Raw genomic sequence first — 21259 nt, forward strand, 5'->3', positions numbered from 1 at the left:
ATCTAGAGGATTGATGTCGTTGTTATGGCAGTATATTACAAAATGTTTCCACTTGGCTGCATAACATGCTCTAGTGGTAGGACGTCTAGCTTTTTTTAATGACGTTTTTACAGTCAGGAGAAAGGTTAAGATAACCGAACTCTAGGACCTCAGGAGCCAGATTGAGTTGAGCTGGGTCTGGGTGTCTGATCTCTCCATGGTTCTGGGTTAGGAAGTGTGGAGACAGGTATAGCTTTTAGTGCAGTACCACAGAAAGTTGCAGCAGTGTGGTGTATCACGGTTGTCTGGCCCAAGTTGGAGCAACTAGAATGAGAGTGAGGGAATGTTGCTGAAGTTTGCGCACCACTAATGGAAGCAGTGGGAGAGGTGGAAAAGCGTACGCAAATTTGTCGGACCAGTTTATCCATATCGCATTGCCTTTGGACAGCGGGTGTGGATACCTGGCGGCGAAGCTTGGGCATTTGGCGTTTTCGCGAGTGGAAAAGAGGTCTATCTGAGGTTGTCCCCACATCTGAAAGAACGGTTGAAGAACTTGTAGATGAAGTTCCCACTCGTGGATCTGTTGTGTCTGACGGCTTAACAGATCGGCTATGGTGTTTTGTACTCCTGGAACATGTTGGGCTAAGAGGAAGATGTTGAGAGGTATAGCCCATCTCCATATCTGCTGCGCTAATGCACAAGTTACTTACCTTCGGTAACGATATATCTGTAAGAAACAGTAGTTAGTGTTAGATTCCTTACCGTAGAATATCCCCAGGCGTCAGACTGGATCCGGAAAATTTAGCGTAGCAGTACCCCTGAGCGTCGGTAGGCGTCGTCTGCGGCTCCGAGTCCGTCGTTGGCATCGTTGGCGCCGGGATGACGTCGTCTGAGTACTTAGACGCCGCCAACGCGCGCTGATGTCAGTTCTTATACATAGCTGTTCTGCGCCAGGAACGCAGAGCCATGATAAAGACCAACACTGGTGCCATGAAACTAGGGTCCTGAAAGGGGATGACCGTAACCATAGATATCGGTTTGCAGAACGGGGAGGATGTCCAGGCAGTAGTGTCTTGCGAACGTGTGCAGCGAGGGCCACGTAGCTGCCTGAAAGATGTCCTGCAAGGGGACTCCCCGACCCAGGGCAGTAGTAGCCGCCGTGGCCCGAGTAGAATGGGCCCTCAGCCCAACAGGAGGCTCCTTTTTAGCCAAAGAGTAGCATACATTGATGCACAACACGACCCACTGAGAGATGGTCCGCTTGTGCACCGCCGACCTTTCTTAGCGCCCACGTAACCAACAAAGAGTTGGTCATCCACCCGGAACTGGCGTGTGTGATCCAGATAGAATGAGCGTGCATGTTTTGGGTCCAGACGGTGGAGCCTCTCTTCCTCTTTCGAGGGATGTGGAGGCGGAAAGAAGGTCGGCAAGATGATGGACTACCCGATGTGGAAGGCTGTGACTACCTTGGGCAGGAAAGAGGGTTGCGTCCGCAACACAACTTTGTCCGGATGAACCGAAAGGAAAGGAGGTTTAGAGGAAAGAGCCTGGAGCTCACTCACCCTCCTGGCAGAGGTGTTGGCAACCAGGAATGCAGTCTTGAGAGTAAGGAGACGAAGAGGACAGTTACGAAGTAGCTCTAAAGGAGCGCACATCAGATAAGTCAGAACAAGGTTCAAGTCCCACTGAGGCATCACGAAAGGAACAGGAGGAAACATATGAGTGATGCCCTTCAAAAACCTATTTACAACTGGGGACTTGAACAAAGCGGGCTGATCAGGGAGCTTAAGAAGGCAGAAATGGCAGAGAGGTAGCCCTTTAGAGTGCCCAGAGCAGAGCCCTGCTTGGCAAGAGAAAGAAGAAAGAGGAGAACCTCTGAAAGAGGGGCAGAAAGGGGATCCATAGCCTTTGATTTGCACCATGCCACAAATTTGTTCCACCTGCAGGCGTATACCGATTTTGTGGAGGGACGCCTGGCTGCCAGAATAACATCACAGACTTCAGGAGGCAAGTCAAATGGCTTCAACTGCCGCCACTCAATCTCCACGCATGTAAGTGGAGACTGGACAGGTTCGGGTGGAGGACCGTCTGCTGCCGAGACAGAAGGTCCTCCTGAAGAGGCAGACTAATCGGGGGATCGACAGACATGCTGAGTAGCTCGGGATACCAGTATCTTCGTGCCCAGTCCGGAGCCACAAGGATGACTTGGGCCCGGTCGCGTCTGATCTTCTTCAGCACTCTGGGCAGAAGTGGTATAGGCGGAAAGGCGTACAACAGACCGCAACTCCACTCGTGACGAAAAGCATCTCCGAGCGAGTGCCGCCTTGGAAATTCCAACGCGCAGAACTGATAACATTGTGCGTTCTCTTCTGTGGCGAATAGATCTAACCAAGGCTCTCCCCACTGCTGAAAGAGGCCTTGCACCACGTCCGAGTTCAGACGCCATTAGTGATCCATCATACACCGACGGCTGAGTTCCTCCGCCCTGGCTTTCAGGGACCCTGCCAGGTGTTGAACCACCAGGGTCACGCCCTGATGTTCCAGCCACTGCCAGAGGTGCAGAGCCTCCTGGCATAGGGTCCACGACCCTGCCCTGTTTGTTGCAGTACCACATGGCGGTGGAGTTGTCCGTGAACACCTGCACTTCACTCCCCCGGACAGAGGGGAGGAATGCCTTCAGTGCAAGCCGGATCGCCCGCAGCTCCAGAAGGTTGATGTGGAGCCGGGACTCCGCCGGAGACCAGAGGCCTCTGATCTCCGCCTCTCCCATGTGGCCCTCCCAAGCCCTGGAGGGACGCGTCCGTCACAACTACATGCTCCGGTTGGGGTAGGGAGAGGGATCTGCCGCTGACCCAATCGCGGTCCGTGAGCCACCACTGCAACTGTCTAGCAGTGCCCTCCGAGATCAAGACATGGTCAGGCAAGTTGCCCTGATGCTGGCCCACTGAAACTTCAGGTCCCACTACAGAGCCCGCATCCGCCACCTGGCGTGATGCACCAGAAGGATGCAGCGTCAACCTGACCGAGACTCGGGATAACGGCTGAAAGATCGGAATCAGAGCCTGAATATCCCGAACCGCTGTTCTGGAGGATAAACGCGAAACTGCGCCGAGTCTAGAACCGCTCCGATGAAGAGGAGCTTCTGAGAGGGACACAGGTGTGACTTTGGCACATTGATGGAGAACCCCAGCAGGTGCAGGAGGTCGGCCGTAGTCTGGAGTTGGCTGACAACTGTCTGGAGCGAGCCTGCCTTCAACAACCAGTCGTCGAGGTAGGGGAAGACTGAAACCCCTAACCTGCACAGATGAGCTGCGACCACCACCATCACTTTTGTGAACACCCGTGGGGCGCTGGTAAGGCCAAAGGGGAGCACGGTAAACTGAAAGTGCTCATGGCTTACTATGAACCACAGGTAACGCTGATGGGCCGGCAGGACGGGGATGTGAAAATAAGCGTCCTGCAAGTCCAATGCTACCATCCAGTCTCCCGGGTCCAGGGCAACTAAGACCTGAGCCAGTGTCAGCATCTTGAACTTCTCCTTCCGGAGGAAGCCGTTGACGTTCCGCAGGTCCAAGATAGGGCCCTTTGCCCTTCTTGGGAACCTGAAAGTAGTGGGAGTAACAACCACAAGCTACTTCTGGCCCAGGAACGCGCTCAATGGCCCCCTTGGCCAAGAGGGCCGTAACTTCCTCTCGCAGAAGATTCATGAGACCCCAGACACGCGGTGGTACTGCGGTGGCATGGCTGGGGGGGTCGCCTCGAAGGGGAGGGAGTAGCCCCTTCGGACGATTTGCAGCACCCACCTGTCCGATGTGACAGTGCGCCAGTGGAGGTGGTGATGGAAAACCCTGCCCCCCACTGGCGTCACATGGGCCTGAAAGCTCGGACTAGGAGGGTTTTGAGGCGGATGCTGCAGGAGCAGGTGTGGACTGGCCTTGCCTTTGTCCCCGACCGCCGCCACTGCAGTTTCCATGTCCGCCACCGCGCTGGATGGTAGTCTGCAGTCCGTGGCTGGCAGGACATGTGGGGGTGCCCCTTCCTTGGCCACGAAAGGAGCGAAAAGCAGCCATTTGCTGGTGCGGGCCGAGAGGCCCAAGGACTTGGCCGTAGCCCTGGAGTCCTTAAAGCGCATGGTCTGCTTTGTCACCAAAGAGGCGACGGCCATCAAACGGCATGTTCATAAGGGTATTTTGGACATCTGCCGAAAAGTTGGCGGACCTCAACCAGGCGTAGCGACGAATTACCACCGTCGTTGCCATCGCTCTGCCTAGTGAGTCCGGGGTATCCAGCCCACACCAGATGGAGTACCGTGTCACCTCGACCCTCCGCAAGGGCTTGGGTGAGTTTAGTCTGGACCTCCACCGGACATTGTGGCAGCACGTCCGTGACCGTGTCCCACAGAAAGTGGGTGTAACGGCCCAAGAGGCACGCGGTGTTGACTGACCGCAGCCCTAAACTCAGGGATGAGAATACCTTTTTCCTGTATTGCTCGTACCTCTTGGCTTCCCGATCGGGGTAAGCCGTTGGGAATGCGGTCTAGAGGCCTGGATGACCAGGCTCTCGAGGGTGGGGTGGGTGGACAGGAAGCAAGGGTCGCCTGGAGCCGGGCGGTGGCATCTGGCCACGTTCCTATCTACAGGCTGACCTGTAGCGGGCTTGGACCAAGTGCCCAGAAGAATGTCAGACAAGGCCTCATTAAATGGCAGCAGAGGCTCGGCCGAGCTTGCCTGAGGTTTATTGACCTCAGTGAGGAGGTTAGTCCTCACGGCCGCGACGGGGAGCTTCAGGCCCAAGGCCTTGGCCGCCCGCTTCAGCACCACACTGTTAGCAGCCCCCTCCTCCGTCGCCACACTAGGAGGGGAGACAAAGCCAGTGTCCGGCGAGGTGTCCAGACCACTGACGTCCCCTAGCTCACCTGTCCAGTCCTGATAAGACTGGGTCCTCCCAATCCGCCTCGCCACCCATCACCTGAGACTCAGGATCAAAGGATGGGGCCGGGTCACAGAAGTAGAAATCTCCCATCGGTGTCAAGAAGAAGTTCCCGAATCGAGGGAGGGATCGGGGACGGCGCCGCCTTGCGAGGTCGTAAAATCGACCGGCGACGACCCAGATCGACCGGCGACGACCCGGATCCGGACCCGGATCCTGTGGGGGCCTGCGGCGCCGGGATCGAAGTCACGGCGGCGTCGGGACCGAAGCACCCGGCAGCGTCGGGGCCAAAGCACCCGGCAGCGTCGGGGCCAAAGCACCCGGCAGCGTCGGGGCCAAAGCACCCGGCAGCGTCGGGGCCAAAGCACCCGGCAGCGTCGGGGCCAAAGCACCCGGCAGCGTCGGGGCCAAAGCACCCGGCAGCGTCGGGGCCAAAGCACCCGGCAGCGTCGGGGCCAAAGCACCCGGCAGCGTCGGGGCCAAAGCACCCGGCAGCGTCGGGGCCAAAGCACCCGGCAGCGTCGGGGCCAAAGCACCCGGCAGCGTCGGGGCCAAAGCACCCGGCAGCGTCGGGGCCAAAGCACCCGGCAGCGTCGGGGCCAAAGCACCCGGCAGCGTCGGGGCCAAAGCACCCGGCAGCGTCGGGGCCAAAGCACCCGGCAGCGTCGGGGCCAAAGCACCCGGCAGCGTCGGGGCCAAAGCACCCGGCAGCGTCGGGGCCAAAGCACCCCGCAGCGTCGGGGCCAAAGCACCCCGCAGCGTCGAGGCCAAAGCGCTCGACCCGCTGGGGCCCCTTAGTCGGGCCGCTGGGCCCAAAGTCGCCGCGGAGCCAGACAGAGGAGTGAGCGGCCTCATGGCCGTGAGGAAGGCCTCAATCTCCTCCGGCGTCGCGTTCTGCCCACGGACCGACAGGTATGAAGCAGGCCGCGACGCCCGCAGCTCCATCGGAGCCGCGTGGGCGGTGTCGCCCCAAACCCCCGGCCGCATCACGCGAGCGTCGGGGGGGAGTCGGAAGAGCGATGACGTCTCTTCGACTTCTTGTGCTTACCTGAGGACTTCAAGCCCGAAGACAGAGGACGACTCCCGGAGCTATGGTGTCTCTGACCCTGCGACCGGTCCCTCGACATCCTTGCGGACCGGGACCTCGAGCGGCGCGGGCCGACTGCCAGAGCTCGAGTCGCTTGCAGGACCGCTCCCACCTAGCTTTAGACAACAGGGCCCGGCAGTTGGAGTAGGACTTGTCGTCGTGGTTGAGGCCCAGGCAATGAAGACACCGGCGTTGGGGGTCTGTAATCGACAGTCCGTCGCAGTCGGCGCAGGGCTTAAACCTGGGCCTCCCTACCGGCACCATCGCAGTCGATAGACTTCGAAAAGGATCAAAAATGATCGAAAAAGTTTAGGCAAAAATTGACTACGGGGTACCACTTTTTTCGGATCTGCGCTAGATGGCGTGGAAAAAAGAAGAACGGACGTCAGCGCGTGAGGGCGGCGTCTAAATACTCCGGCGACATCATTCCGGCGCCAACGACGCCGACGACTGACGCGGAGCCGCAGACTATGCCTACCGACGTGCTGGGGTACTGCTACGCAAAAGTTTCTGGATCCAGTCTGACTCCTGGGGATATTCTAAGGTAAGGAATCTAATACTAACCTGTTTCTTTCAGATAATGCTGGTTTATATTCTACAGGGAGATGTTGGATTTTATCCCAATGCGCCCTGTCGAACAAGTTACTTACCTTCGGTAACAATGTATTTGTAGATTCCTTACCTATAGAATTACCCCCAGGCGTCAGACTGGATCCAGAGATTTTTCGTTTAGCAGTACCCCTGCATATCGGTAGGTGGCGTCCGTCGACTCCACGTCAGTCGTTGGCGTCATGTTTGCCGGGATCTGTTTCAGCTTAGCTTTCAGTGTCGAGCCCTGGGCGGGGTGTAGGTAGAGGATGATCAGTGCCTACCATGGCAATCTACCAGTGGTGTCTTAGATGCCAAAGAATTGGTCAAAAACAAATATTTCTTGGGAGGTGGAAAAGGGGCAGGTGTACTCACAGTATGCGGGCCCGAAAGAAAATTGTGTATCTGAAGTCCAGAGTGGAGGTCGGAATCAGAGATGAAGTCCGATTCAGAGTCAAGAATGGAGAAGGCCACTTCCTCCGCTGCAGAGGCCTCATGAAGTTCTTCTTGTTACTGTTCAACATCTTGACCGATGTCCGGTATCTCTTCGGTCTCTTTGTGCTGCATTCTCCGCAACGGGCCCTACAGTCCCATAATGTCTTTTTCTATCAAACGCTTCACAGTCTGCTTCCTAATGGTCCGGAGACAGAAATAAGTTGCAAACCTGATGGAGGTCGGTTCTCGGGTACTTTGTGTGGGGCAGAAAACAAATGGAGTTTGTTCCCTTAACAGTACATTCTCGGTCGAAGTTGGCTAAAACAAAGAGTAGGCCCGAAAGGGCGAGGCGGAGCAGGATGAATAGACGGTCAGAATTTCTCAGATTTTCCAGACACAAGGATAGAAATCACGACCTAAACAATAAAGACGAGGGTGGAAATTAACAATGAACCGAAAGGAGACAGTCTCTAACCAGAGTGCCACAAAACAAGTCCGAACTCAACGCCAGAAAGAAAACAATCTAACAATGGAGTTGATGCCCATGCGCATTATCACCGAGAGGAGGAGTATCTTTGTCTTGTGACTAGAAAGACTTCTTTTTTCTTTGAAAACCTTTATTTAACATTTGCAATCAAATACAGACACTGGCCTACAACCCCCAGGGCTGGCCGCTAGGCATTTCAGTACCTTATTACAATCCAACGTCAGACCCATCCTCCCTGGGGAGCATAGGAACTCCATCCACAAAGCACATCGGTTGCAAAAGCAGTTCAACTCGGAAACAGGATAAGAGGTTTTCATTTTACATATAAAAAGTTGAAAGGATCAGGTGTCGTAAGGTGTCTCGGATCACAAAAGGGGGCGAGCAAAAGAACGTGTCCAAAGTAAGTTCGCTATCATGTAGGTCAGCGGCGTTAAGACATACGACATCAGGATAAGTAGCACACTATTATTCGTCTACGCCATCATTATTGTTCGCCCCACAGCACCAGAACCTCAGAAAACTCAAGGTACAGATGTAGAAACAAGGATGTAAGGAAAGCCGAACCCACTACACTAACCCGGAAAAGGCAAAAGAAAGAAAAGGCAAGGGAAGAGAAGGAAGAAAAGAGGCCATAGAACAAAAATAAAAACGAAACACCCACCCCCACACCCTGCACCCCTGCTGATGACTACGGCCACCCCCCTCGCAGCGTGCCTGTCGCCCAGTAACCAGAACCCGAAATATAGTAGAAAGGGAAAGAAAAGAAAAGGCAAAGAACCCCACACAATGAGGGAAATCGGAGGAGGGCATAGTTCTACGGGCTCCCGGTCTCCCTCCCCCGTCGTAGCCAGCCCCACCCCGGACTCCGTTAGGTCAATAATAAACAATCCAGTTAAACATAGTGCCACAATGAGAGACTCGGAGAAGAACCTCAACCCTGGCCCCGATCAAATTCACTGAAGTCATCAATTAAGGAAAGCACTTCCCACAAAGTACTGTCAAAGTCTACCGAACAGGAGTACACAGATAAGAAAATAACGGCAGGGCCCGATGTAGTTGGCTGGTACCAATGTTGACCCTCCCCGCCTCCGAAGCCAATTTTTACCCCATCCGCCATCTTGAAAGACCGACAGGGGAGGGGAGTCGACACGGTCCAAAACAGCAAAGGATAGAAAGTGGAAGGATCCAAAATGGAGACGACATGTAAATGTTCCGGGGGATACACAATCGGGGGTTCTAACGGTTCCGTGGGGTGACCAGGCACAGTACAGTCAGCTAGATCTACTTCAATAGGGGCAAACACTGCTTCAATCGCCGGGTCAAGATACACCTCCGAGACATCCATTGAAAAGCGGGCTGGCTGCCGGGTCGCGGGCGGTCGAGTCAGGATCCGGTCTCATGCTTGTGAGTCCGTCCGTCGCAGACAACAAACTGCAAATCTGGACTTCAATAGTTCCCTTAAGTGCCATGAGTGCCTCCAGCACCGTACGCAGTGACGGGCCATTTCAAGCCTGGTCCGCTAGATTCGTTTCGTCCTCCAACATGGTGGACCCCACGGAGAGGCGCCTTCTCCGGGGCAAAATTAGGCGGAGCAGGAGGAAGCCATGAGGGACTGACGGTTAGCGAGCAGTAGTACGCAGCGAGGCACCGACCCGGGGAAACGGCGATATGAATGCCGGACCCCCGGTCAGGTGCCCCCGCGACACAGCACCGTGCGTCACTCGTCACCTCACCTTCTGTAGGGCACCATGCAGCTGATGGTGGCAAAACAATCAAAAAAGTCTGAGTGTTCCAGAGACCGGACCCAACCACCTTCAGCAGTCAGTTGTTATTCAACTCGGACCCGGCAGAGCCAGCACTCGAGACCCCGGCTTCTCTGCTGGGTTAGGCCTCAATGCGACCATCGACGTAGCTCCGCTCCACAACGGCGGAGAAACTCCGGGATTGCACCACTGGAGTGCGGGTCGGATCACACACACAGATCCGGTGCAGGTACTCAGGATAAGCAACAGGATGATAGAGCAAAGGACGGAGGTCAGCGGAGCCGGGAGACTATGCGGCCATCTTGATTGGTGTCGTAGCTCCTCCCCTAGAAAGACTTCTTTGAAGAAAAACAACTTGCACACATCCGGGCCCAACACCAGATGGTGGAAGTATGTAGAGCATGTGTATCTACAGCCAAACATGCCTCGAACAAAGAGTTTCTGAAGGTAAGTAACTTGTTCTTCTGATAGAGACTTATAGGTGCAGATTCCTCATCTTCTGAATAGACACCAAAGCAGTATCTATTGGGAGGTGGGTCTGTGGATGGGTTTAAACAAGAAAGTCCTGTGCAAAATGCCCCGCTCTGCAGACTTGACTATCCTGACAATAGGGCTTCATGAACATATGCAGGGATGTCAACCTAGCTGGCAAGCAAATGCCTTGGACAGGTACTCTGCATGCAAACGCAGTGGCAGCAGCTTTGCTCCTGGTGGAGTGAGCATGTAGTCCTTCAGGTGGCAGCTTCCTAACCAAAGAATGGCAGATCTTAATGAAAAGCACGATCCAGCCAGAGATCGTTCTCTTCTGGAAAGCATAGCCTTTTTTCTCTCCAGAGAATCCCACAAAGTGCTGATAGTTCACCAGGTGTTCTTTGGTACAATCAATGTAAATATGCAAAAGCTCAATGCTATTTTGAGATCAAGATGAGCAGTGTCTTCTCCTTACATGACTGAGGAGGAACAATGAATGTCCACAAGGTGATGCTAAGTGACCTGGAACAGTGTCACAACTTTAGTCAAGAAAGATCCGCAAAACCAGATTTGTCTGGGAAGAAGGTGGTGTGTGGCAGGTTGACACAAAGAGCTTGAAGCTCACTCTCACACCGCGCTGATGTTATGGCAACGTAGAACACCGTCTTGAGGGTGAGGAGCGACAGAAACAGCTGTGAAGTGTCAGAAATGGAGTGCAGATGACAAATATGAGGAGTTAGTCAAAGTACCACTGTGGCATGACAAAGGGAGAGCGGGGAAACCAATGGTGCAAACCTTTCAAAAAGCGCATAACAAGTGGAGACTTAAACTAAGAGGGCTGATCCAGTGACTTAAAAAAGGCAGAAGGAGCCAAAAGATACCCTTTAACCTTATGCAGAGCAAGGCCTTACCGGGCTGGCAACAAAATGTCAGATAACTGTGCCTGGAGGGTTTCTAGCTGCAGAGTATCAAACAAAGCTACAAATATATCCCAACAACAGTTTTTGTCAAGGGGCACCTGGCTGCCAAGATTACATCAACCACCCCCAGAGGAAGGGTCTAAGATAATCAGCTGTCGCTGCCCAGACTCCAAGCATGAAGGTGGATATTGCGAATGCCCAGGAACAGAACCCTGCCTAGCTGCTGTGACAGCTAATCCACTCAGAGGGGCAGCCTGTTTGGAGGACAGATGCTCATAACCAGGAGTTCTGGAGATCAAACTCTTTGTTCCTAGTCCAGGGCCAATAAGATTACTAGGGTCCGGTCAGTCTTTTTGAGAACTCAGAGCAGGAGTGGTACCAGTGAAAAGGCATACAAGAGTCCAGAGTTCCACTCTAGGCAGAACAAGGCTCTTGTGTGAGAGACAAATTGGAAACTCCAATGCGCAGAAATGCGGATATGGACAAACGGATCGAGCCAAGTTCCCCCTCCCAAAATCTTGCAACAGACCTCAGGCCGCGCCTGGCCATAACTGCAACTTTTGAAACATTAGGTGCCGATGGCTGAGCTTGTTCACTTGACTCCACCGCAGATAGTAACCACCAATACAGATATTTTGCAGTCTCCTCTGAAATATTAATGTGTTCAGAGATGCATCTTGATGTTGGACCCATGTAGTCTTCAGATCCCACTGCAGAGCCTGCATATGCTACCTGGGGTGCGTGACCTGCAGGAGGCCATCAGACCCAGCAAACTCAAGAATTGACCTCACTGAAATCCAGAGCCAAGAACAAAAGATTGGGATCATAGCCTTAAAGTTCAGGACTCTTTTTCCTCAGGGGAAAGACACGAAACCGAACCTTGTTCAGATTGGCTCTGATGAAAGGGAGCCAGGTAGCGTTCGATATTTGATATTTATTGATTTGTAAAGCGCTGAATCACCCGTGAGGGTATCTCGGCGCTTCGGACAGAGGAACATCAGACCTGGAGGGAGGAATTAGAGGAGGTGGGTTTTTAGCATTTTTCTAAATTGAGCCAAATTCTGTCCTGAGCGTAACGGAGAAGGCAGACTATTCCAGAATAGGGGGGCAAGATCAGAAAAGGATTTGCCACCACTACAAGCTTTTTTGATTCTGGGGATGGTTAGCAAATGCTCGTTACTGGACCTGAGATTACGTGTCGGTGCATAGAAGGAGAGCTTGTTAGTGAGATACTTGGGGCCCTTGCCATTACGAGCCTTGTAAATAATACAGCCTATTTTGAACTTTACCCTTTTCTTTATGGGGAGCCAGTGGAGTTGATTGAGGAGTGGTCCGGAGGGTGTTCTGGAAGGGGCGTTGTTGGTGAGTCGGGCAGCAGTATTCTGTACCACCTGGAGTTTATTAATGGCGCTTTCGTTGGCCGAAAACAGCCGGGCATTGCAGTAATCAAGTCTACTCAATATTAGGGCCTGTATTAGGTTTTTTTTTAGTGGAGGAAGGTAAGTGTGGAAAAATCCTACGCAGGAGGCCCATAATATAGTAGCAGGAACCTGCAATAGTGTTGGCATGTGTGTTATGTGTGAGTCTGTGATCAATATTGACACCCAAGTTCTTAACCACTTCGTTGGGAGTGGGGGCACTTCCCAGCTCTTCAGGCCACCAAGTAGGTGACCAGTGAGTGGTAGCTCCTCCAAACAACATGATCTCTGATTTGCCCCCGTTAAGTTGTAGATAGTGTTATGCATCCCAGCAGCGATAGATTTCATACCCTCGGAGAACAAATCGATGTTGGGTGTGTTTTTGTAAAATGTTAGAAGGAGCTGGGTGTCGTCAGCGTATGAGACTAGAGTGAATCCCAAAGATCTCATGAGTCTGGCCCGAGGGGTTACATATATATTGAAAAGAGTTGGGCTTAGGCAGGATCCCTGCGGGACTCCCTTGCTTACTTTGGTAGTGGCAGATGTAAAGGATCCCATGGTGACTCTTTGTGTTCTATCTGTAAAAAATGTTGGCAATCCAACTCAGCGCTTGCCCCTGAATGCCTAGGTCTTGGAGCCTTTCCAGAAGGATGTGATAGTGTCAAATGCTGCTGACAGGTCAAGCAGCACCAAAAGTGCTGCTTGTCCCTTGTCAGCAGCAATGCGTATATTATCGGTGACCTTAATAAGGGCGGACTCGGTGTTATGTTTAGCCCAAAATCCTGATTGGGAGATATCTAGTAATTGATGAGTTTCCAGATAATTAGACAGGTGTCTATTAATGTGTTTCTCAATGAGTTTTGACTGTAAGGGTAGAACAACTGATGGGCCAACAAGATGGATATATTGAAATAGGAGTCTTACAAGCCCGACACCATCCTGTCTCAAGGGTCAAGGGGAGAAAATACATGGGCCAGCATGAGCATTTTGAATTTTTCCTTCCAGAGGAAGGCGTTGAGAGTGCATGTCTAAAATCGAATAAAGGCGCCTCTGTCCTTCTTGGGCACCAGAAAATAGTAGGAATAACAACCACGTCCTATTTCTGGCAAGGGCACTCTCTCACTAGCCCCTTTGACCAAAAGAGCATGCACCTCCTCTCGCAAAATGTACAGGTGGTTCTCTGTCAGTCACTGGGGATGAACAGTGGAAGGTACTGCGTTGTGAAAGAAAGGGGTGTGAAAGGAAGGGTAGGGCTAATGTGATTGGCAAATTGAGGCAGATAAGCCCAGTGAGTGTGACATTGCCCTGCACTCATTGAACCACTCAAGAGAATTGAGTCTGTCTTGTCCCCAGTCTGGTGAATCCAATGGAATGACATGTTCAGCAGACTGCTGACATTTACTGACCGAAGCACCAAACTGGGGGGACGAGAAGACATCTCGAATGTCTCCACCTGTTTTGACTCACTATTCAAGGTAAAGTCTGATAAGTGTTGGGGTCAGTTTTGCCGGCGGACACCTGCACCACCAAGCTTTCAAGTGAATGTTGCAGAGACAGAAATGCAGAACCGCTCAAGGCAGGGCGGTTACACCGCACAATTTTTAGTCACCGAAGATCTTAGAGTTGTGATTCAACCCCAGGCATCACAAGCAAATTTGATGAGGATCGGCCTTCGATGGTTGTTTATGTCAGTCCTTGGGGGGGGGGGGGGGGGGGGGGGGGGGGAGAGAAGATGTCCTTTGAACACTGAAAAAGTGAATTTTGATTGAGGTACGGGTCTTAAAGAGATGAGAGGTAGCTCCAGACCGCATCTGGTGGTGCGGAAATAAAGAAAATGATGCTAGGGAGTAGCGCCTATATAGGGTCTGTACGTCATTTTCAGAGTGGAGCCGTCTACGGATGCAAAGAGGTATTGCTAAAAAGTTTCCATATCCAGTTTGACGCTTCAGGAATATTCAGGAATATTCAAAAGGTGAGGGATATGCAACTAGAGGTTTATCAGAAATTTGTATGTGTATACAGCCAGAAAAGGTATGGGCCCCATACACAACCCCTTCAGATTATCTTCGACACACAAGGAAATCAAAGTCTGCCAAAGTATGCCCTAATAAATAGAAGGAACCCAGTTTACAGTCCATGGAAGCCAAGTGCATCCCCTTTTTTTCTACAACATATTTGTCACCATCCAGATCCCAACTTAAACACTGGTGGCTAAAAGCAAAGGGCAATATTTAACCCTGAATGGGAGATTATTCATTTACAGAGAGTGGAAGAGCAAGACAAAAAGCAAGAGTTAAGCTCCTTATCACAGCATAATTCTGTTCCAGTTAGTCCTCACACATATAAAACTTGGTTATGCTGAAATTCAAGATCCAGCACTTACAAAATTAGGGGACAGTTCGCTGACAAAAAGTCAGTTCATAAAAAAGCAAACGAAAAGCAGTCAGCTCATCATCACTCAGTTTTACGACTAATGCTCGCATATGCTTCTATGCAACCCTTACCTCATCACTAATTAGTACATGTATGCCCGTTGGCCCTTGTTTGTAGATCTGGTTGATCTGCCGAGGTGAAATGCTGAAGAGTTGAGCAATTTTTTCAGTAAGTTCCACAGACGTCAGCTCTTCCATGTATATTGCATGGTACACTGCACAAATAAGAGATTATATTGTTGATCGAAATTAGGTGATGAACACTAACAATACATATGTTTATTTGCAACCAAAAAAACAATAGAGCACAGACAAGATCTACTGTAACTCAATTTTCACAAACATTAAAAAGGTAGCTTGCATGATTGACAATTCATGATTCTCAAAAGTACATCTGTAATTCCTAAAGGCTCACGCCCCATTTCTTTAGAAGCCACATTTCTACCTCTTTGGGAATGTAAGGCTTTGGGAAATCTGAATTGGTTATATATGTTTAACAATAAAGAAATTAGCCCAGCTCTAGAGAAACAATGGTTTTGCTTTGGATTCCAATTCTATACTGAAAAAAGTTCATTTAGATAATCTAATATTAGCCTAAGCATAGTTGTACTCTGCTAAAAGTTTGTCAAAGACCTCTTTTAAATTTACTAACATACATACTAGTCAGTAAGGAATTAACAGCCATTTACATTACTTTGTTTTTGTTAGCTGTACTAAATTTAAAACAGAAGGTAGTGTAAAAAAACAAGTTCGGATGAAAATATGCAAACAAAAACTAGCACCCAATCAGGGGTTGAAAGTAAACTTTGTAACATGGTACACGTAAACAAATATGTAAATAGTGCTTCAGGTACTTTAATTTTGAATGGCGAGATGAGGTATGATTATACAGACTATGAATAAAACAATTATTGAATAAAGTCCTGAACAGTTGATTTTCTCGTCGGGGAATTGCCCTATAAGCTTAGGTACCCAACGTGGATAAATTCAGATACAAAAAAATACCAGAAATGCACATTTCAAACAGAAAACATACTTTAAAAAAACCCAGAATAAAACATTGCCTAGCTAAATACATGTACTGTGTTTTAAGTCAGAATTAAAAATAAATGCTATTAAGATGATACAATTTCATTATATTATCGTTTTCAAAATAATTTTTTCAAAAAAGGTCTACAGGCAGCAGTCTTGCTAAAGAACTATGGGATGCACACCACAAGGTTGCCCTCTATCGCCACTTTTTATCCGCTCTCATGCTAGAACCACTGGCGTGTGTGATAAGACAGCGTCATAGGGAATCAGGACTAAACTTCAAGCATCGCCTTGTTAGTATAGCCCTGTATGCGGACAATGTGGCGCTTTTCATCCGAGAACCGCACAGATATGTGTACCCTGTTCTGCAGGAATATATTCGTTTTTGCCTGTTTTCTTGTCTCACGATCAACTGGGCCAAGTCAGTGATAATACCCTTGACCGCGAATACTACCCCGCCACCTATGGAATATCCGTTTGTATGGTCAACTGAACCAATGAAATATCTGGGGGTGTGGGTGCATCGTGACCCGGAGGTCGTTCTAAGAGAAAATTATGAAAAGGCCTGCACAATGCTTGAGCACCAGGTGGATAGATGGTGGCCTCTCCTGCGTTCCCTGGTAGATCGCATTGTCATCATTGTCACAATCAGTGACAGAGGAGGCTGGCCCAACGCATTCGCTTAGGGAGGCTAGTCTCGACTGCATGCAGGACCTATACCCAGATGTGAACTTCATTACATCTGAGGAACTTGCATACATCACTAACCAGACTCCTCTCTTTCAATTCAGTCTACACCGTATGAAGCTCGCAGTCAAGACGCACTACACGTCTTTTCCTGTGGAACCGCCCCCGCCTACATTCCCTACAGCTTTCATAGGTTGCCCTTACTCGGCGCATGCTGGCCACCAAACTATACAAAGCAGTGCGAAATGAAACAGTGAGGGAGGTGGATAGAAGTCTAGCTCGATGAAATGATGAAGTCTAGCTCGATGGAAGGATAAACTAAATCCTCTACTGATACTAATGGAAACATCTGCAAACTGACCGGCCAACACACTCCCAATGGTAATTTACGAATTATTCATTTTAAATACATTTATCAAATATATCACATGCCTCTCAAACTACACAAACTTGGTCTCCGAGACACGAGTAATTGTAAGAGGTGTGATTCGAAAACTTAAGAGGGACCCTGAAATCTCAAAGGGGAGGAAGAGAGCAGGGGTAAGGAGTAGTTTCTGTCCTGTAACTCCAGTTCTGTAGTAGGGGTATCTCTGTTATAGTCATAATCTAGTGAATAGTCCCGCCCATGTGCGCGGACCCCGGAGCAATCAAAAATAATCTCTTAAGCTGTCAAAACATGCAGACCTGCATAGACACTTGAGAGAATTTAAAGACAGATAATGCAGCCTATATCCACAGGCTACACTGTCCAATACTTCAACTAGAAATTTCACCAAAACCCACAAACAGCACAGCCTGTCCAGGGTTTTCCACAGAGAAAACCTTGCCTTTAACAGCAAAACTCTCTGGAATGATAGAGAGGAAGGAGTGGACAGACAAGCCCCATAGGCTGCCATTATGTGGCTCAAAACAGGATACTGTGCCTTTAAGAGAACTTTCCAGAAGCCTCACAGTATCCCAGAATGCAGTGCAGGTCCCTTTCACCTTCAGTTCTTTTTGAAGGCGTAACACGCCAGACCTGTAGCATTTCTTACATGAATATCTCTCTCCACCGTGGAGGAGGGCGAGCGCTTATGACTATAACAGAGATACCCCTACTACAGAACTGGAGTTACAGGACAGAAACTACTCCTTCTGTAGTAGGGGATCTCTGTGTATAGTCATAATCTAGTGAATAGAATGGCAAGCCCATCCCCACACCAAAGCGGCGGTGGAGAACCGAGAAATATCACCACCACTGTGCGAACCGATTTCGCAGCGAAGCCTGCCCAACCTGAGCATCTGCCTTGGCATCAGTGTCCAGACAGTAATGCTTAACAAAGGTATGGACCGACTTCCAAGTGGCGGCCTTGCAGATTTCTGCAATTGGAACATTAAGTAGCAAAGCAGTCGTGGCAGCTTTGCCCCTGGTGGAATGAGCCTTAGGTTTACCTCCTAAGGTCGTATTAGCCTTTTGGTAACACAATTGTATACAGGACACAATCCACCAAGAGATGGACTGTTTTGAGGTAGCAAGACCGGTCCTGACTGATCCATAATTGACAAACAATTGATCTGAACCACGAATATCTCTGGTTTTATCCAGATAAAATTCCAACACCCTCCTAACATCCAGGGAATGTAGGGACCTTTCCGCTGGAGATGCAGGATTCTGAACAAACGTAGGCAAAGTTATTGCCTGGTTGACATGAAAATCAGAAATAACCTTTGGAAGAAATTTAGGTTGAGTATGCGTAACAACCTTAGCAGCATGAAATACAGTATAAGGTTCTTGGCAACACAACGCCTGAATATCACTCCCCCTGCGGACCGATGTGATGGCCACGAGGAACGCCGCCTTCCAGGACAGGTGCTGCAACGAAGCCTTATGAATAGGTTCAAAAGGCTCCTTCATGAATCTGGACAGCACCACATTCAATCCCCATGAAGGCGAAGGAAGCTAGACCGGAGGGAATGCTTTCTTCCAGCCTTCCAAAAAGTCTTTGATCACAGGGATCTGGAAGAAGGAAGTCTAAAGGGCATTTGCTGTAGACAGTCAGCGCAGCAAGATGAACCGTAATGGATTGGACATTAAGGCCCGACTGCGCCAGGTGTAGAAGATACGGAAGGATGACATCTTCCTTACACGTCGTCAGGTCATGGTCCTTGGACTTGCACCAGATGCAAAACCTCTTCCACTTGTAAGCATAAGAAGTCCTAGTGGAAGGTTGCTTAGCCTCCTTCAGTATGTCCATACAAACTTCTGGTAGATGCAAATGGCCATATTGCACTCAGGAGCCATGCAGCCAAACTCAAAGACAAGAGGTTGGGGTGCAACATCTGCCCCCTGAACTTTGTGAGAAGGTCCGGCCTGCAAGGCCGCCGTATGTGAGGACGGAGAAACCGGTGAAGCAGGTCCGTGAACCACCACTGCCTGGGCCAGTCCGGGGACATCAGGATCATCCGCGCCCTGGACTGGGACAGCTTGATGAACAGCGCCGGAATCAGGGGAAAGGGTGGAAAAGCGTACAGAAAGCTGTTCGACCAGTTAATCCAGAACGCATTCCCCAGCTTCCCCGCAGGTAGTACCTGGAGGCGAAGTCTCGGCATTTGCCGAAGACTTCTCCCAGTACTTCGTCGTTTATGACCCATTCGTGGTTTTCCTGAATCAGTCTGCTCAGCACGTCTGCCTGAACATTCTGCACACCTGGCAGATGGGTAGCCGTTATCATCAGTCCTCTGGCTAGAAACCAGCGCCAGATCGCCCGCGCCTCCTGCGACAGAGTGCGCGATCTTGAACCCCCCCTGCTTGTTGAGGTAATACATTGTGGTCGTATTGTCCGTCTGTACAAGCAGAGAGTTGGTCTGGAAGGACGGAAGAAACGCCTTCAGTGCCAAGTGAACAGTTCTGAGTTCCCGGAAAATGATCTGATACGTGGACTCCATCAGGGACCACGTTCCTTGAATCTGCAAGTCTCCGGAAAGCGCCCCCCAGGGAGACGCATCCGTCACGATAGTCTGTGTGGAAATGTTCTTGTGAAAGGGAACCCCTCTGAGAAGAGTCTCCGCTGAACACTACCACTTCAGAGACTGAAGAGCACGCAGAGACAGTCGTATCTTGTCGCCCCAAGACCCTTTCCTCTAATCCCACTGATCCTCCACACACTCCTTGCAAAGGTCTCATGAGCAGCCGTGCGTGTGGCGTGAGGAAGATACAAGAGGCCATCGACCCCAGTAGAGAAGACACCGTCCTCACTGTTGTAGATGGAGCGGTCACAAGAGCCTGAGCCTTCCTAAGGAGTGATAATCGTCTCTTCTCCGAAGGAGACACGCTTGCTGACAGCGTATCGGTGGAGGCTCCCAAGTACTGTATGCGCTGGACCGGAATCGGGACAGACTTGGACATGTTGATGTGCAACCCCAGCTTGTTCAAGAGAACGCACGTCCTCTGGAAGTGTGCCTGAGCTTCCGAGAAGGAGGAGGCCTTGATCAACCAATCGTCCAGGTACGGGTAGAGAAAACACCTAGTTTTTCCTCAGGCGTGCAGCTACCACTGCCATGCACTTCGAGAATGTTCTGGGCGCAGACTTCAGCCCGACTGGCAGTACTGTGTACTGATAATGATGGGCGTCGACTTGGAATCGCAGGAACTTCCTGTGTTTGTGTGCAATGAGCACATGGAAGTACACCTCCTGTAGATCTATGGCACAGAGCCACTCTCCCTGTTGCAGCTGAGTACAAACCTGATGCAACGACAGCATGCAAAATTCCTCTCTGCGAATCCACTTGTTTGCTTGTCGCAAATCCAGAATGGGCCTGAACTCGTTCTTGTCCTTCTTGCGAACCAGAACGAACCGGGAGTACAGACCTCTTCCCCTTTGAGACAGAGGTACGCCCTCTATCGCCCTTTTCCTTAACAGGATATTGGCCTCTGCTTGGAGCTCGCGCAGCTGAAACCGCGAGCTGACCGGAGGAATTGCTGGAGGAGGGCCGATGAACCGAAGACTGACTTAGACCCGGCCGGCCTTTGTTCGCCGAGGAGCAACAAGCTCTCCCGCGTATGCGCACAATATACTTGTAAAGCAATAAATGGCGGCCCGGGACCACAGGCAAATCCTGGAGGAAAAAACACCGCTAGAAAGGGCAGAAGGCATCAAGCCGTTCTCCACGCCCCAAACCTACAGCCGTCCAAAAGTCTCCGATTCAGACTTCATGCGAGCCACTCACTACTCTCATGGCAGCCCAAGGGTTGCCCAAAGAACGGGAGAGCAGAAGCACACTGCTGAGCCGCAGGCTGCAGAGACGTCAGACAAATAAAGGTATGGCAACGTAGGACAAACCCACAATACCTGGGGGTCGGCAGGAGAGAAAACTCCTCTCCGACTCCGATGCCTAGATCCGAAACTATCAGGCCCATTAGACCATCTCTTGTAAGGCTTTCCTCCTGTCTCTCGGCAGGGGAACCATAAATCGGTGAAGAAAACACCCCCACAGAGGGATCTTACCACAATGGTCAAGCAACAGCGGGCCACAGCATGATGTCTACATGCCGCCACCCCTGCGACCAAGTCAGGAGCACGGTCGGAGCCAGAACCTCCTGTCAGGTGGTAGTGGACGAAAGTTAAGTCCCGCCAACCAGTTAAGAGTCGGAGAGAGACTCCCCGTACTCATGGAAGACGCATACCTGGCATCAAGGCACGGGGGTTGCAGACTGAGGGGCCAAAGGCCCCTGGGGTGGTGGGCGGGAGAGGGAACCGAGAGAATTCCGAAACATCCCCGGTAGTCTCACCAGTGGTGGTTGAGCAGGAGGCAACCCAGTCGATGAGTAGGTATGCAAATACTCAAAACTAAGCAAAAGGACCAACGTCCCTCGCTTACACGTGGTGAGTAGCCACAAACTCCCCATCAGAAGGGTTCCTCGACGCTGATCAACTGCTCTGCATCGTGAGTGGACGGTGCCAGGAACACAAAGAAGAGAGGCACACCACGGAGCGAGGCCTGGAACAAGACCCAGGCGTCAAGAGCCGGCAGAATTCTGCGGCTGTAACCCAT

The 21259-nt window shown here is 50.9% G+C and overlaps 1 protein-coding gene across 1 annotated transcript in view; it reads right to left on the reverse strand.

Moving 5' to 3' along the window:
- Positions 1-21259, reverse strand: part of TFCP2 (transcription factor CP2) — a 311771-nt gene that overhangs the window by 55297 nt on the left and 235215 nt on the right. The window contains exon 14 of the mRNA XM_086965818.1: positions 14582-14724. Coding sequence (XP_086821944.1) covers positions 14582-14724 — 143 coding nt within the window. The remainder of the gene's footprint in view (positions 1-14581; positions 14725-21259) is intronic.

Source organism: Lissotriton vulgaris, chromosome 1_1, assembly GCF_964263255.1.
Source record: "Lissotriton vulgaris chromosome 1_1, aLisVul1.2, whole genome shotgun sequence".
NCBI lineage: Eukaryota > Metazoa > Chordata > Amphibia > Caudata > Salamandridae > Lissotriton > Lissotriton vulgaris.